A 19,047-nucleotide genomic window follows, 5' to 3' on the forward strand; every position below is an offset into this window, starting at 1 on the left:
TTATCACAGGTTTTGACCAATTTGAAGCATCTTGGTATAGTTTTCTTCATCTTTCTTGTGCATAGGGCTAGTTGAGCTTCTTAGATCAGGGTTTATAGTTTTCATCTAATCTTGAAATCTTTCAGTCATTACTTTTTCAAATATTTCTTCTTAATCCTCCCTTCTTTAAGGACATCAATTATATCAGGGTGCCTGGGTGGTTCAGTCGGTTAAGTGCTGGACTTCGGCTCAGGTCATGATCTCACGGTTCATGGGCTCAAGCCCCGCGTCAGGCTCTGTGCTGAAAGCTCAGAGTCTGGAGCCTGCTTCAGATTCTGTGTTTCCCTCTCTCTCTCTGCCCCTTCTTGGCTCTCACTCTCTCTCTCTCTCAAAAATAAATAAATGCTAAAAAAAATTTTTTTTAAAAAGAACATCAATTATATCACTGATACCCTGGTCAGTTTTTCAGTCATTTTTTTCCCCCTCTGTGTCTTTCTTTTTTGAAAAATTTTCTATGGCTATGTCTTCATGTTCACTAACCTCTTTTGCAATGTTGTCTGTTTTTATTCCATCCAATATATTTTCATGTGACATGAAAAAATTTCCAGAAGTCTGATTTGATTATTTTTATATATTCCCTGTCTCAATATGGTCCATCTCTCCTCTAGCTTCTGGAACATATGAGACAGGATTATAAGAAATGCATTACCATTCTTATCTACCAATTCTGAATCTCTAACAATTGTGTGTGATTTATTTTCTCACCATTATGGGTTGTATTTTTCTGCTTTGTACTCAGCTACAGGCTCAAGGTAGGCAGAGCAACCCCCCAAAGATGTCCACATCTTAATCTCTAAAATCTGTGAATATGTTATAGTCCATGATTCATTAGTCTTCTAGGGCTGCTCTAACAAGGTACCACAAACTGCATAGCCTCTGCCAACAGAAATTTATTTTTTTTTCCAGAAATTTATTATCTCACAGTTCTGGAGGTTACAAGTCCAAAATCAAGGTATCAGTAGGGCTATATCTCTTCTGAAGGCTCTAGGGAAGAACCTTTCCCTATCTCTTCTGGTAGCTGCATTCCTGGGCTTATATGTAGATGCATCACTCCAATCTCGACCTTCGGCTTCACGTGGCCTTCTTCATGTGTCTGTGCCTCTGTTTTATTTTCTTATAAGGATACTAGTAATTCGATCAGGGCTCACCCTAATCCAGTGTGACTTTATCTTCACTAATTACATCTGCAGACTTTATTTCCTTTTTTTTTTTTTCAACGTTTATTTATTTTTTGGGACAGAGAGAGACAGAGCATGAACGGGGGAGGGGCAGAGAGAGAGGGAGACACAGAATCGGAAACAGGCTCCAGGCTCTGAGCCATCAGCCCAGAGCCCGACGCGGGGCTCGAACTCCCGGACCGCGAGATCGTGACCTGGCTGAAGTCGGACGCTTAACCGACTGCGCCACCCAGGCGCCCCTGCAGACTTTATTTCCAAAGAAGGCCACATTCTGAGATCGTAAGTAGACATGATGGGTGAAGACGGGTGCGCACAGGAGAGGGCCACTATTTGATCCGGCATATGTGCCAAAAAGACTGCAGATATATTATTAAGGTTATGGACTTTAATATGAGAGATAAAGAGAGCATCTCAGATTGGCCAGGTGGGTGCAACCTACCCAACTGGACCATTTAGAAGCAGAGAACTTTCTCGATCTGAAGTCAGAGAGAAGCAGCAGAAGGGTAAATCAGGGAGGAACTCAACCCACCTTTGCTGGAGGTGGGTCACATGGAAAACATAACAGGTGGGCAGCCTCTGGGGCAAAGACCAGCCACCTGGCATGAGATGGAGGGCTTCAGTCTTACAATCACAAAGAACCAAATTCAGACCATAACCTGAATGAGCCTGGAAGCAAATTGTTCCCCAGAGCCTCCAAAAAGGAATGCAACCTTGTGAAAACCTTCATTTCAGCTTTCTTCCCCCCCCCAAAAAAGAACATGAGTTTAATAAGATCTTACTAAGAGAAACGTTGAAACTGAGAATACGATAGCCCATTGAGTCTATCCATCTGTAAAAGATGTCTCTCTCCTTTCTAGTACTCCGCCCAGAAGCCTGCACCCCCAACCCCGCCGCAGCACCTTGGAGCAGCTGCAGGACTCATCCGTCCTAAATCGCTATTCTTCATTGCCTATGTTTTCGTGAACACTTGGTTGTTGCAGGTGAGAGGGTACAGACAGTCCCTCTTACTCCATCTTGGCCAAACTATATTTAGCTTTTAAAGTGTTTCTCTACCAACACTTGAATGCTGATTTTAATTTTTCTTACTTCACACCTGAGGCTTAGTTTTTGATAAAATACAGGGAAAGTTCTGGGCATAAAACAGCACAGCAGAGCATTCTTTACTGTCTTCATGTATTTGTTAATCTTTAAAAAATTGTTTTTAACCTGTAGTTACCGTTTCCAGTTGATTTCCCAGAAACTAACTGATGTCCTTGTGCCTTTTTCAAATTGTTTCAGCACACAACTCAACAACAGAATAAAGCCTAAACCTCAATTCCTTTGTCTTGGTTTTCTCTTACAAGATAAAACTGTTCCCTCCTGTGATATATCCACTGTCTTTACTCTCTTGCCCTAAGTTCCTGAAATTTAACTGTTCCTGTATACATTCTACAGTGAGCCTCTAGGATCCTTCACAGAACCATCAAGCTTATTCTTTTTTCTCCTTTTTCTATACCCCTTCCATTATGTTCTTTGATACATTTAGAAGGTGTACTCTAATAAAACGATGGTGTCGTAAAAACATATTAAACATAATAATGAAATAATTGCAAAGCCTCACTTTGTTAAGCTCTTATTATGCTATTCAATATCTGTTACCCTCAACTTAGATTCAGAAAGAAAAAAAGACCATCACCTACAAAAAAAAAAAATGTTTTCTATCTTCTCAAAGAATTGCTTTCAATAAAAAGGACATTTCTTCCTGTTTGTAATGGTCTAAATAAAGAACTCTTTATTTTAACAAAACACTTAAGCAGCATAGACACAACATTTTTAAGATTCTAAAATTAAACTTGATTCAAAATAAGCTAAAGTTTAGAGGCGCCTGGATGGCTCAGTTGGTTAAATATCCAACTTCGGCTCAGGTCATGATCCCACGGCTCATGAGTTCGAGTCCCACAACAGGCTCTGTGCTGACAGCTCAGAGCCTGGAGCCTGCTTCAGATTCTGTGTCTCCCTCTCTCTCTGCTCCTCCCCTGCTCACTCTCAAAATAATAAACATTAAAAAAATTTTTTTAATAAAATAAGCAAAAGTTTACTTTTATTTTAATGCACCAACAAAGAAATAATTTTGGAGCAAAAAAGAACTTGGAGATCCCCTTGTTCAACCCACCCAGAAACCAAACTCTTTTTTAAAAGAGGTTAAATAAATGCCACACAAATTCCAGAAGTTACAAATGATAGGGGATTCGGTCCAAGATCTCGTCCTCTTTCTGAATTGCTGTATGGTATCTCACACTTTACATTCTGGATGAAAAAGGCACAATATTTTGAATTTTGTAAAAACAGCAATATTGCTGAAATACTGCTGAAAAGTGCAATCAGTTTAATAAGATTTTACTGAAGATTAAACTGAGCACATGACAGCCTATTAATTCTATCCATCTGTGTAAAACAAAACATAAGTGAGCTTCTGATCAGTTGGTAAGACATTAAAACAGAATTAAAAACTTCTACATGTGTTTATATGTGTGCACATGTACATCCAAGCCTTTTTAAAAAATATTCACTTTGAGAGGGAGTAAGAGAGAACGTGAGTGGGGAAGTGGCAGAGAGAGAGGGAGACAGAGAACCCCAAGCAGCCTCCACACTCTGTGCGGGGCCCAGTGCAAGACTTGATCCCATGACCGTGAGGTCACAACTTGAGCTGAAATCAAGAGTTGGAGGCTTAGCCAAATGAAACACCCAGGCGCCCCCACACCCAAGCTCTTATTTATTTATTTACCCACCCACCTACCTGTTTTTTGAGAGAGAGAGAGAGCGTGCATGCATGTGAGCAGGGGAAGGGGCAGAGGGAGACAGACACAGAGAGAGAGAATCCCAAGCAGGCTCCATGCTCGGCACAGAGCCTGATACGGGACTCAATCCCAAGACCCTGGGACCATGACCTGAACCAATATCAAGGGTCTGACGCTCAGGTGACTGAGCTACCCAGAGGCCCCCCATTCAAGCCTTCTTAAAACACCAAATACAGAAAGGTTTTAGCAAATCCAACTTCAATAAAACACTGAATGCAGTATATGTACTTTGTGTACTATAATATCCTCTGACATAACAAGGCATTCGTACTATTCATGATTTAAAAGACTTCTGGGGCGCCTGGCTCCCAACTTGAGCTCAGGTCACCATCTCACGGTTCGTGGGTTTGAGCCCTGTGTCGGGCTCTGTGCTGACAGCTCAGAGCCTGGAGCCTGTTTCAGATTCTGTGTCTCCTTCTCTCTCTGCCCCTCCCTTGCACGTGCTCGCTCTCTCTCTCGCGCGCGATCTCTCTCTCTCAAAAATGGATAAACATTAAAAAAATTTTTTTACAGACCTTCCTAGTCCCGATGGCAGATGTCTGAGTGAGTGGCACTTTATGTCTAAGTTTGCATCTATCAGCTATATATGACCTGGAAAAAGAACTTCTGCTCTGTTTCCTTGTGTATAAAATAGGCTACAACTTAACTCACAGGGCTCTCCTAAAGAAGACAAATAACATACCAAATACTAAACAAATGTCAGTGCCTCCCCCCACTTGCCCTGTCTCAACATAAAACACAAATGCTCCAAAAAATTGAAAAATTCTAAGGCACACCAGCAATTTGACCAGATAAAGACAAGACTGTAATGTGAGTTACAGCTAAAATTAGCTCTCACCCCTTTCCCAAAGAATTATTCTCATTAATTATACCCCAAAAGGCTTACAAAACAAAAACCTACATACACATGACATTAAAAACGTATAAAAACAAATGACAAAAAAGTAGATACGGAAAATAAACTGTAAAGAAATACACCAGATTATTAACAATGCAAATGTAGTAAAATCAGGGATGATTTTTCTTCCTGCTTTCCTACATATTCTAAATTTTCCATAAGGAGCACAAAAAGAGCCTTAAAAAGAATGAAACATATTTAAACCTCTTTGTGAAACTCCAAATTCTCCAAATCCCTGTTAGGTAACCTTCCAACAAAATGCATAAAGGCAGAGGTGACCAAACTGCACTGAGATGCGGATACGATCTGGGCTCTCAGCCCTGCCTTCCACTCTATTCACTAGCCTCAGTGACTACACAGGTCAAATCCCAGCCTCAGCCAAGTCACAAATTACCACTTGGAGCTCAAAGCTTTCTCTCAAATAGTTGCACCCATGAATATAAACCTTTGAATGCTTAGAATCCACTATACCTTTCCAATGGCGCGAAAATTTTTACTTAATTTTTGTCGTGTGAAACAATCAACTATCATTCATAGCACAGAATGAGACTTTCTTATTGTTGTTGAGTTATAAACATACATACTTCCAGAATTCATCATTCTGATCACATATGTCCCTTTCATGCAGGGACAACACCAAGCTCAAATGTTTCTCTGAAAATCAAAAGTGAAGAAATAAAACTCTGCCTTGGGCAAAAACACAAATCAGAAAAAGTATCTACTCTAACCCACACACTTAAAATGAAGACAGTTGGGGCACCTGGGTGGCCCAGTCAGTTAAGCGTCTGATTTTGGCTCAGGTCATGATCTCACAGTTCTTCGGGTTCTGTTCTCCCTCTCTCTCTGCCCCCCCTGCCCCGCTCACGCTTTCTCTCTCTCTCTCTCTCTCTCTCTCTCTCTCTCTCAAAAATAAATAGACATTAAAAAATTTTAATGCAGATAGTAACAGAAAGCTAAATAAAAAAATCGCTATCAACAGGTATCAACAAGCAGTGGTGTCTACAGAGCGAGTGCAGAAAATGCTGAGTACGATCACAAAGATTCTGAATACCAACTCTTCAGCTTGACATGAAATTAGATGCCTGCTTTCACGTACCGAACTTTATATATATGTGACGTGTGTGTGTATGTGTGTGTTATTTACATTATATAATATGTACGTTACGCGTTATATACGCATATACATATAATACACATATGTGCATATATCATCTAAACTTTTCCCCCCAATGGCTCTTTTTCCAATATTACCACTAATGGTTTTGACAACCACAATTGTAGAAAGGGATATAAAGTGATACAGAACCACCACAGCTATTTATTTTTGCAAGAAATACTCACTTAACACAAAGAATTTGAAAGGTGATGGTCTTATCTTAACAGGATAATCACCTACCTAGGTAACCATCTTTTATTTATTAAAAGTCTAATAATTAAATGCAAAAAATTAAGTTTATTAACCAGAGTATATAAATGTGAAAGCTTCAGACGTAGCTTATTCTAATTTAATTATCAAATCTATAACATAAAATTTAAAGTTAGTATGAGAAGAACACCTAATATGTAGAAAAACAATATATCTAATATACGTTCCTAAGTAGTAATTATATTCTTGGCAACTTTGTAAGACGTAGTAAGTTTCCAGCATTTTACAAACATATATCAGACATATATACATTAATATCCCTTTAGAGTTATTCTATTAACTTTGATAAAACTTTCCTAATTTTAAGTTAGGGCTCATATATATCATACAGTTTATTACATGTTTTTACATATTCATTTATAAAATAAAAATAAATATTAGTCAAAATTCTCTGCTTCAAAAAGCTAAAATTACATGCTTCGATATAATAGTATAGTACAACCCTAAAAATTCAAAAACCTTGTGGTTTGTCTAAATCAGTATTAGTGACAGTGTTTTTGAAAGATGTCCTGTGCCTATTCCCCAAAGAAGCATCTGAACTTAAACAAAGGTTATTTAATGATCCTAGAATAGTCTTTTGGGGGTTGGGGGTTTGGGGTTTGTTTGGTTTGTTTTGTTTGCAATACTTAGTTTAAAACCAAGCCAAACCAAAGGGAACTGCCAGATTGCCACAGGATGCGTTAACTTCTAGCTCCATCTGCTGGGGTCACAAAATATCCCCAAATCCGACATAATACTATGAAGCAAATGATCTATCACTTTTCATCACATACACCAAAAACTTCATGAATTTAAAACAGAAAATCAATCAGAGTTCAGCCATATTAAATGACAAATCTAAGTTAAAATCAACATTTCAGTAGAACTGAGGACCTAATCCAGCTGGCAAGTTATAGAACAAAAAAATCCTACCAAGAAAGCAGAAGCCTTAGGGAAAGACTACAAGGCTGCTTTTGAATAGGAAGTATTGTGTAAAGTTCAGAATTAGAACAGCTTCTATTAGAAGAACAAAAAATAAATAAAAACAATTTTAGCAATGAGTTATGAAACTTTTAACCTTAATGTAAGTTTTTCCTTGTAACAAAAAAGCAATACATCTCCATTACAGAAATACTACACAACACAAGCACCAAAACAATGTTTATATCCTCTAATCAATCCTATCACCCAGAGGAAGGCATTTTTCCAACATCTTTCTCTATCAACAAATATTCTTCTACATCATCATCTATAAATAGCAAAAAAAAAAAAAAAAAAAAAAAAAAAAGCACTCCACTGTTCAGATCCACCAAAATTTAATTAAGCAAATCTCTTAGATTTTTTTCTTTAATGTTTGCTTTTATTTATTTTTTTGAGAAAGCAAGCCCACACGCTCATGCAAGCGGGGGAGGGAGAGAAAGAATCCCAAGCACGTTCTATGCTTATGGGTCGCAGATCTACATGGGGCTCAATCTCACGAACAGTGAGATCATGATCTGAGCCGAAACTGAGTGAGACGCTTAACCGACTGAGCCACCCAGGCACCCCTGCTTTTTAATATTATAAACAATACCTCCATTAATATCCAGTAACAAAACTGATGCATGTTATGATAAAAGACTATCAAGACCAATTAACTAGAAGCTATTAGTAACATTTACCTAATAATGGTATATTAAACTTTATTAAGGACTTGAGTCAATATCTATACATAAGTAGATGTAATATTTATCTTCTTTTAAAGTTTGGCTGCTTATAATCTAAAAGTCTGATTTTTTTAAATCTTCTATGGAACTTGAAAATAGATGAAATAAAGATGGATTGTGTATTGTTCCTTCATGATGTGCACAATAGCATATTGTCTATGCCTGTTGAAAAAATCAAAATAAAACACATACACCTTGCAAAGACTAGTCACTTTCATTGTGGTTATCTTTGAACAGACTGAACGTCAACTCGGCAATCACGTTATAAACACGTATCTCTTTCTGGTGAGTATGGTGAGTATGGACAGCTTAGCAAAAACTGGCCCCACTCAGTGGGGGGATACCTCAAAATCCAAGAATTATTTCCTGATTTTATGGAAGGCTACAACTTAATTCCATCCTTCATGTACCTTCCAAAGATTGATTCCTGTTTGGTTTTTAATTTTAAACTCACATTACATAAAATTACCATTTTAAAGTGAATAATTCAATGCATGTAGTGTGTTCACAACATTGCGCTACCACTACCCCCCCTCATTCCAGAACATGTCCACCACCCCAAAAGGAAAACCCATTAAGCATCTGTATCAGTTTTCAATCTATGGAACTGAATGAAGGGTTTCACATTTTTCTGCTAAGTTTTTAACAAGACACAATAACAAGTAGATACTTTCTTCTGCCCATTTTTTAACCTTTTCCAATTTTAACAATAAAAATGACAATTTTATCTCCCAGGGTGCCTTTGTACACGCCCCCTTTGTACCATCCTACAATAACTATAGTTGCCAGCATGTCATTACCGCACTAAGTGGACAGGACACACCTCACAGAATCCAGGTGACACATGACACCTGACAAAGACCATGGGCCAAAACCGTCAATGACCAGAGGATTACCATCCTGCCTTTTTCCAGCTCCAGTATCATTTTTGCAGATCATATTTTTCAAGGTATTTTAATCATTTTCTCATTGTAGACAGAGATACGTCTTGCTACATGATAGGGATTTAGAACTAAGGTTAGTATTTTATTTATTTTATGTTACTAAATCCGGGCCAAGAGAAGTTAATGGCATTTCAAGATAATACAGTTAACATGGAACATCTCAAATCTATGTGTCCACAATCCAGAGAGTGTATTTAATTCAAACTAAATGTAGTTATACATACTAAAGCATCATCAATACACCCATTAGCCTCCAATCCATATGATTTACACATTAAAGGCAAAAGTGATCAAAACCATCCCTACTGACAATTTTATAGGATAAGCCACTAAATTTCTTTTCAAATTAAGTTCTTTTTTCCCAAGGTGTTCCTAATGAAACAATAAATAACTTTTATTCACGCTGCAATGACTATTGAACATTTTCAGCACGAAAGTCCTGGAGCAGGTGATCCAAATTCACAAAAAGTTTAACAAAAAAAAGAAAGATAACAAGAAAATCTCGTGAATGTTCCAGGATGGTAAATGACTTACAAATGAATATGGACGGTAGAACTGAGCTGGGGTAAAGATCATCAGACCTCTTGAGGACTACTCAACACTGAACCCCAAACGTCACTGTGGTGCACTGTCAGAGCAGGGCTTCTGGGGTCAGCTGGCCAATGAGGGGTTAGCTGAGGTCTCACGTGCCTCACAGGGGCCTCCAAACCCGGTCCACGGTCACATCCCCGGTTCCGGAATGCACAAGGACAGATCTCCCTAACAGCTGACGGAATCCCTACGCTGGCTCCCTGCCCTGTGTCGTAAGGGCTGTTATGGTGGGAAACGCCAAGTGGAAGTCCCCAGAACCGCCTCTGACTAGGAAAACAACAAACCAAAAGCCACACCACATCCCTGAAGGGAATGCAGAGATTAGTGCCCCCATGAAGGATCTGAAAGGTGCAGGAGCACTGACTCCCACATCCCCGAGACAGATGGACCTCAGGACAATGACAGCGGGTTACCATGAGCTTGACTAGGTGGCGACTCCAACTGCAGCCGCTGTACCAGATTTGGTTTCACTGCTTGAGTAAATCAGCACATACCCTAGTACCTGGGTACACAGGTACTCAGGGGCACACCAACACTGCAGCCCTACATCACAATTTAATCTGCAGGGATCTTGAGCCCCCACAAAATGTCCCACCGGCCCCTTCGAATGATGACATTTTGCGGACTGGATCCGGTGAGCAAGAAGTAGCACCGACTCCAGACTTACTGGTGAGATGTTTTCACGTCGGAGGGTAGAAAATAAATCTAAGAATAATTCAGGGGCCTCCTATGTCAGTGAAATTTCTAGGGGTCCAGTGCTGTGGGGCATTTGGAGAGATGTCTTCTCAGGTGAAGAATTCGTTGCTGACTCTGGCTCCTCCTACAACCGGAACAGGCACAATGCTCATGGGCTTCTTTGGACTTTGAAGGTAACGAATCTCTCATTTCAGCGTTTCTCCGGCCCATTTACCAGGTGACACCCAGAGCTGCCAGTTTGCGGTGGGGCCCAGAACGAAAGCAAGTTCTGCAACAAGCACAGGCCGCTGTGCGAGCTGCTCTACTACTCAGGCCATCTGGTCTGTAAATCCGCGGGTGCCTGAAGTGTCCGTGGCAGACAGGGATGTTGTTTGGAGCCTTCAACAGGCGCTACAGATGGACCACGGCACGGGCCCTTGGGACTCCGGAGTAAAGCCCTGCCGTCCTGCACAGACAACCACTCTCCCTTAAGTAACACATCTTGGCCTGTCACCGGGCCTCAGCGGAGACTGAACACTTGATCACGGGCCTCCAAGCTAACCACGTGGCCTGAACTGTCCCCCGTGAACAAGGCGCTATCTGAGCCAGCGAGCCGTAGCATTGGACAGAGGCAACAGCAGCACTCCATCAGCTAAAGGAAGTGGTATGCACACGATCAGGCCCAAGCGGGTCCCGAAGGCACAAATCAGTTACGTGAACAAGAAACCCAAACGCCTCCGGGCCCCACTGCTGCCACACTACTTCTCTCCCCGAACTTGCACCTATGCACTCCTGTAGGGGTGCATGTAGGGGTGTATGTAGGGGAGATCCCTACACTCAGCTGACAAAGGAAGAAAAGACTCAGGCCTGTTCACCCAGAGCGGACGGCTGCAGCACCACAGCTCCTCCCTGGGACATCTCTGAAGGACAGCAGTGAAGGGAAACCCTGCCAATGCACTGCATGTTCAGGTAATGCACTTTGCCTGGGAGGAGAGATGGCCAGACGTGATTATTACTATTATTCATTATTATTCATTATTATTATTATACATGGGTCATATCCAATGATTTTGTTGGATGGTCTGGGACTAGGAAGAAACATGATTAGAAAACTGGTAACAAGGAAATTTGTGTCCCATGTGATTGCTCACCAAAAGGGGATCATGGCAGAGGAGTTTAATAATCAAGTGGATAGGATTACCCATCCTGTGGACACCAGTCAGCCTCTTTCCCCAGCCACCCCTGTCACGATCCAATGGGCTCATGAACAGAGTGGCCACGATGGCAGGGGTGGAAGCTAAGCCTGGGCTCTGGATTGTGGCCCCCAGCAAACTGGCCTAATCACTCAGCAGCAAAAACCAACACTGGGAGCTCAATGTGGCACCACATCCAGGGGAGATCAGCCAGCTATCTGGTGGCAGATTTATTGAAATGGACCACTCCCATCATGGGAAGGGCAGCGTTTTGTCCTTACTGGAACAGACACTCAGATACAGATTTGCCTGGAACACAAAGCTTCTGCCAAAACTACCATCCGTGAACTTCTAGACTGCCCCGTCCACCATCATCACAGCAATGCTTCACAGGAAAAGAAGAGCTACAATGGACCCATGCCCTTAGAATTCACTGGTCTTAGGGCACCTGGGTGGCTCAGTCGGTTAAGTGTCCGACTTCGGCTCAGGTCATGATCTCACAGTTCATGAGTTCAAGCCCTGTGTTGGTCTCTGTGCTGGCAGCTCAGAGCCTGGAGCCTGCTTTGGATTCTGTGTCTTCCTCTCTCTCTGCTCATTCTTTGTCTCTCTCTGTCTCTCAAAAATAAATGTTAAAAAAAAAAAAAAAGAATTCACTGGTCTTACATGTTCCCTACCTCCCGAAGCAGCTGGTTTGACAGAAAGGTGGAATGTCCTTCTGAAGACCCAGTTACAGTGCCAGCTAGGTGGCGATGCTTCGCAGGACTAAGGAAAGGTACTCCAGGAGGCTGCAAGTGCCCTGAATCTGTATCCAATATGGTGGTTGGTTCCCAGGCCCAGGAATCAAGGGGGAGAAATAGGAATGGGGGTACTATTATCCCCAGTGCCCACTAGCAAAACTTTTGCTTCCTGTTCCTATAACCTTAGGAACTAGTGCTGCTAGCCTAGACGTCCAAGCTCTAAAGGGAAGAATGTTTCCACCAGAAGACACAACACTGGTCCCGCTGAACTGGAAGTTCAGACTGCTGCCCAGTACTTTGGATCCTCATGCCTCTGAATCAACCAGCAAGGAAGGGAGTTCCTGTGCCGGCTGGGATAACTGGTCCTGACCACCAAGGGGAGACTGGAGCTACCCCACAATGGGTCTTGCCATTTGCAACAACATGGATGGATCTAGAGAATATAACGCAGAGTGGAAAAGTCAGTCAGAGAAAGACAAACACCGTATGATTTCACTCACATGTGGAATTTAAGAAACAAAACAAATAAGCGTAGCAACAAGAGACAGAGACAAACCAGGAAACAGACTCTTTACGACAGAGAACAGACTGACGGTCACCAGAGGGGCGGTGGATAGGACAGTGGGTGCAATAGGTGATGGGGACTAAGGGGGGCACACGTTGACATGAGCACCAGGTGATGTAGGGAAGTGTTGAATCACTGTATTGCACACCTGAAACTAATACTACACTGTGTTACATCACTGAAATTTAAATAAAAACTTAAAAAGAGGGGAGAAAACACTGCAAAAATGAGCAAAGGAATCACAGGTAGTCAATTTACTAAAAAATAAGTATGAGTGACCTCTGTTTTGTAAGTGTCCACCCTTACTAGTAATTAAAGAAATGTACATGTAAGAGGGGAAATGTTCCGCTATTGAATTGGCAGGTTTTAAGTGATGCCCACAGGTGGTGAAGATGCATTCTGAGAAGAGGAGCCCCTCCCCCACCCCACCGATGAACGTGAAACCAGCAGGGGACTTCAGCTTTGCGGATGGGAAATATCCTCTCAAGTCCTCTGCAAGTATGCTTACCTGGCAAGTGAATCGCAGAAATTTATCCTACGGACAAATATTTGTAAAGATGTACACTACAGTTTAATTAAAAAATTGGAAACACTCCATGATTAACACAGCTCCAGGCAATATTGTAAATTGCACAGAAAAGTAGTTAATGGCATGGAAACCTCCCCCTTATGTGTGGACAGGGGGAGATACAAACTAACCCTGAGTCCGTGAGGGTTTTCCACTTGGTTGTGCTCACAGGAACACAGCACATTCAAGGCCACAGGCCACAGAATGGACGCACAATAGTTATATGCTTGTAGGATTGGGAGTAACAATTTTCTTCACCATACATTTTGTTTTGCAAATATTCTACAGCAAATGTAGTCATTTCTTTCAACACAAAGGGGTAAAAGAAAAGGGAGTTGTCTGTATAAACTCCAAATGAATTAAACAGTTAAGCATAAACAAAATCATTTTTAGAAAATGGGAGCGGGGGGAGACAGTATTTGTCACATCTCAGGGAGGGAAAGGATCTTCTAAACACAAAACAATTAGACCAAAGGGAAGACAAAAGACTGGACAATATAAAAATGTTAATAATTCCATCAATCTAAAAAGCAAATGAAGTTAAAAAGTAAAATAACTAGAGCACATTTACAAAAATCTAAGAAAAGGCTGATGTGTTTTGGGGTGGCTCAGTCAGTTGAGCATCTGGCCCTTGATTTCGGCTCAGGTCATGATCTCGCAGTTCGTGCGACTGAGCCCCGCATCAGGCTCTGCACTAACAGCACAGAACCAGTTTGGGATTCTCTCTCCCTCTCTCTCTGCCCCTCCCCAACTCATGTGTGAACACTCTCCTTCCTCAAAAAATAAATAAATAAATAAATAAATAAATAAAACATTTAAAAAGTTGATGGGTTTCACACATAAAGAAATCACAGTATGAAAAAAGGGGGGAAGGGCAATGAAACATAAAAAAGATCTATGTATTACATCTTTTAATATATTTTATAAATTAAAATTAAAATATCTTACTTCACTAAAAATTTCTAGAAGATGGAAGAGTCAAGACTGGAAAGCAGGTATATTTGGCCTCCAAGCAATATACTATGTTGCCCATCGTAAGTCAGTCCCTTTTCCTTTTTTAGAGTTTATTTTTGAGAGACGGAGAGAGAGACAGAGCACGAACAGGGGAGGGGCAGAGACAGAGGGAGATGCAGAATCCGAAGCAGGCTCCAGGCTCCGAGCTGTCAGCACAGAGCCCAACACGGGGCTCGAACTCACAAACCGTGAGATCATGACCTGAGCTGAAGTCGGATGCTTAACTGACTGAGCCACCCAGGTGCCCCAGTAAGTCATTTTTTAACCATTTTTAACCATTAATTTTAAAGCCTATACTGACAAAAAAGTTTTCCCCCTTCTGTTATACATTTTTAAATGACAAACGTTACTAACAGGAAATTAAAGTAGAAAACTATGGTTACTATTTTGGTCTCAAATGGAGGCTGAGTTCTTTTCACATATCCAAATAAACCAGAATTCTCTTGCTAAATATTTAAATTGGGGCACCTGGGCAACTCAGTCGGTTAAGCATCTGACTCGATTTTGGCTCAGGTCATGATCTGAGGTTTGTGAGATCAAGCCCCACAACGGGCTCTATGCTGAGCACGGAGCCTACTTGGGATTCATCCTCTCTTTCCCTCTCCCTCTCCCTCTCCCTCTCCCTCTCCCTCTCCCTCTCCCTCTCTCCCCACCCGCCTTCCCAACTCACTCTCTCTCTCTAAAATAAATAAAAGTAAAAAATGAAATTAAATTAAAAACAGTTTTGAATAAATACTTAAATGAATACTTATCAAAATCATTGTTAAGTATAAACACTGCTTCTTGACTAAGTAAAACAGAAAAGCCTTTCACAACTAAGAATAGGAATAGTAAGTAAAATCTGGTGTTCTGATTTTATGAGGGACTCGTGGTTTATTGGAGGCAGATGCAAATTAGGCAGCAAATGAAGACAAGGCAAATCGAAAAATACAGGGCAGTAAAAAACGAAAACGTTCATTGTGATTATAATGAGCGACACACACTGACCATGAATCAGGGAGCCATTCAGCCACTGAATGTAGTAGTTGTGAGGAAAGGCGAGCAGGATCTCGTTGCTGATTATGGAGAAGGGTAAAAGCAAAACCGCCCCGGCCGACACCGCCAGCGTGAACGTGCTCAAACACAACCTGGAAGAGAAGAGACGGCTGTCACCAGCGACTGGAAAAGGCTAGGAATATGGTACAAATTCCAAAAGGATGAAAACTCTTACATCTCTTAATCCAAGAAGTTACATGAGAATTTCACTAAGTGTAGTTGGGAGAAGTGTTCACTAAGTGTATGTAGTTGGGAGACCAGGAGACCAACGATGCTGTGTGGCTGGAGATGTTCAATTAGACACACTCCACAATGCCTCACCCCGTGAGAAGCCCGTGAACTTGAACGAGCAGGCCCTAAAAGATTCACACACCGAAGACAGAGTACTTCGTACATTTTACAAAGAATATGCCATAGACTCTTTCCTTTTTTAAATTTAAGTATTTATTTCACCATGGCGTTAAATTAACAACTTTGGCAAATAGATCATAAGAGCAATGCAAACACTGACTCAGGCGAAAAACTACTTGTGAAGACAGTATGAAAAACAAATCAGTCCAAAATGGTTATTTCAAGAGAAAAAAACTTACAAAGCCAATGGTCAGCTACCTCTTAAAATGAGTAAAGGCAAAATAAGTGATACTAGTAAATAGTAGGGAGCTATTAAACAGTATTCTACTATTAAAGATATTTAAAACACTATTTTGGCATTTTTAAAAATAAGATGTTGCTAATATGTCCTAATACAGAAAGATGTCTAAAATAAATTTTAAAAAAAAAACTGAAAAAGCATGAAAAATAAATAAAAAACATGCTTCCCCCACACCAGCCCTCTCAAAAAACACATATATACACACAGGAAAACAGAGATACAAAAAAAACCCCAAAAAAACCCTAGCATAATATATGACAATCCCATAGAATAGGAGGATTCTAAGGGGCTTTCACTTTCTCAGTTATACATGCCCGAAATGCCTAACATTTTTTATCTAAAGATTTTTTAAGACCAACAAGGCAAAAGAAAAGATAACCTCACCAACATTAGAGAGGAACCTTAATTTAATATCCATCCCTTTAAAGTCAATACAGGAAAATGTGAAAACAAGCGTACGAAGATTTAAGAAAAAGTCATGCCGAACGTTCCTAATCCACACCTACTGGAGGAACTGAGGCCCACGCCATCTTGTGGCCACAAGCAGAAGTGCTTTCCTACTTCAAAGGCAAAAGGACCCGGAAACCTCCGTTCAGTAAATGGGCGGTAAGTGTTTAAATGCAGACCATGTGACACGTACCAAAAACACAGCACAGACAAATCAGACACAGAAGTCTCACGAGCTGTTTGGCCGAGTGGGCATGTCTCCCGGGGAAAGCACTGGAAAAGTCTCCATCCCAGTCCACTGCCAGCTCTGGCAACGGCCAGCCAGTGACCGGAAGCGTGCGTCTTTGGTTCTGTCCTCGCAAGTCAAGTGAGGAAGCTGCCCTGACCGCCAGCGTTTCTTCCTTCCAATGCTACAAATCAGGTCAACCCACAATCTCCGCATGCGAGGTCCCGCACAGCTATTCCAGTGTGTTCCACAACACAGTCCCACCTACAGTGGGAGGTACCTGGCCTTCTCACACCCCTAGAGACCATGTATTTCATGGCTCCGTGTCCCTGGGCGCAGTCAGCTCTGCCCCCAGGGTCCGCTTTGTGTCACGTGCCCTATGAAGCACCCTCAGCACCACCCTCCTCAATGCTCTCAGCTCACATGACACCCACCACGTACCCAGCAAGAAGACCAACCACAGTTTCCAAATCAGAAACCAGGACCTGTAATCCGACAAAAAAGTAAGCTTATGAATGCAAATAGGTACAGTATTTGAAATCATGAGTGATCCAGAAAATGCTGAATGTATGGTCACCATAACAATGATGCCAACTCTCCACAAAACACGTCCTCAATCTACTGCACTGCAGGTCCTGTGACTGGGCTCTGGACATACAGACAAGACGATGCGATCCGTGAGCAGCGGGACCAGAGCTACTCAGTCAGAAAAGGCTGAGGCAGTGCAGGTAACCGCTGGCAAGGGGTCCCTATCGAGTCAAAAAAGGGCAGCAGTGGTCATAGCTTACAGACCTACGGAAGCGTCCCTCAGGTTAGAGTACAGCTTCAGAAATGTCGCCTTCTGCAGGGAGCAGATTCTGAGGACAGAACACACGGGACTTCCTGGGGGGTGAGGGAGGGCTGAGAGGGAGGGCTCAAGGCTGACTCTGAGTGTTTAGTCTGAGAACGGGAAGGTGGAGCTGGTCCCAACTATGACAGAGAAGGCTGAAGCTGGAGCCGGGGGGGATTAGCAGCTCGGCTTTGGACCCCTCTCATCTTCAACTCCAGGAGCCAGGAGTATCACAGAAGCCACGCTCCACTCTTCTCTCTGCAGGTTACCAGGTGGCCCAGAACTCCTGCCTGCCCCACTGTGGTCACGTTCTGCCCGATCACTGGTCAGGATGCCGCCTGCCAGGGCTGTCCGCCCTAACGTTATTCTTTTCCCTTTTAATTCGTATTTTGTGGGAAGCTAAATTAGAAACTAGGAAAAATATCCTGTTCCTTGTCAAACAATTTATTCATTTACTGATTCTGAACAGTATGAACCCAAGATTGTTCTATTTTATCCTGTGTGGGATCCATTACAATCATTATCTTGACGCTCAGAGTGTCCCTGACCGATGTGAAAGCCCTCGAAGGCTTCCAGGTCCTTTTGACCTGTCTTTCCAGCACAGATCTTGGGGCCCTTCCTTGCATTCTGGCAGCACCACGTGCACGAAACGAGCCTTGAACTCCCCCCCCCCCCCCCCCCCCCCGCCCCAGCCCTGCAGTCAGCTTCTCCCTCAGGGAGCCCTGGCTCCTGTCAGCGGAAAATCACACTTAGCAGTGAGGATCTGGGTGCTAAATATACTCACTGCCACCGCGGTGCTGCGCTCTCAGTGAACAGGCTGAGGCACCACGCATATCTGTGCATTTACACACTTACGTGAACCCACCTTTACGTCTAGATCTGGCTCAATAACTCTATGCCGAAAACCATGAATCCACACTGATACTCTCAACTGCAACGCAACAACTCTGTTCATTTTCGCTCCCTCTCCCCTAACCGCAAATGGTTTCCGTTACCCTTGATGGACCAATGCCGTGGACGCAATCTGGCACCCCCACCCCATGCAGAGGCGCCCTCCTGCTCTGGTGAGTCCCCATTCTGGACTGTCCTGCCTCCCTCCCACTGACCTCTGACACCCATGCCAGGCCATCCCTCCGGGGACACCCTCCTCAGCCTACTTGGGTTCTGCCACACTGCCGGGGCGCTGACCCCGTGACAGAGCACCCCCGAACACACGTGGGTGCTCCTCATCACCCCTCGAGACGACACCCCTGTCAGGATTTCCCTCCACAGGGAAAACGCCCTCCCACCTCTCAGACCCTGAGAGCCCACACCAGGTCACCCCCCACCCCGGGCTCTGGCGCCTCGTGCTAGGCCCACCTCCTGCATGGAGGCCCTTCGCTCACCTGCAGAGGCTCACAAAAGTTTCAGCCATTAGGCATTCTATTTTTATACCAATTACTTTATTCTAAATCAAATCAAATAACTAGCTGACAGCAGCTCTCAGGAAATGGAACTTTTGGTTGCAT

The 19,047-nt window shown here is 42.6% G+C and overlaps 1 protein-coding gene across 4 annotated transcripts in view; it reads right to left on the reverse strand.

Annotated features, from left to right (window-relative positions):
- LMBR1 (limb development membrane protein 1) overlaps nt 1–19,047 on the reverse strand; it is a 150,727-nt gene that overhangs the window by 93,861 nt on the left and 37,819 nt on the right. For 3 of the 4 annotated variants that reach the window (XM_047835397.1, XM_047835387.1, XM_047835406.1), the window contains one exon: nt 15,338–15,477. The exons of the other annotated variant lie outside the window; for it this stretch is intronic. In XM_047835397.1, the coding sequence (XP_047691353.1) occupies nt 15,338–15,477 (140 nt within the window). The remainder of the gene's footprint in view (nt 1–15,337; nt 15,478–19,047) is intronic. 4 annotated transcript variants of the gene reach the window in all.

This window comes from Prionailurus viverrinus, chromosome A2 (assembly GCF_022837055.1).
Source record: "Prionailurus viverrinus isolate Anna chromosome A2, UM_Priviv_1.0, whole genome shotgun sequence".
Lineage (NCBI taxonomy): Eukaryota > Metazoa > Chordata > Mammalia > Carnivora > Felidae > Prionailurus > Prionailurus viverrinus.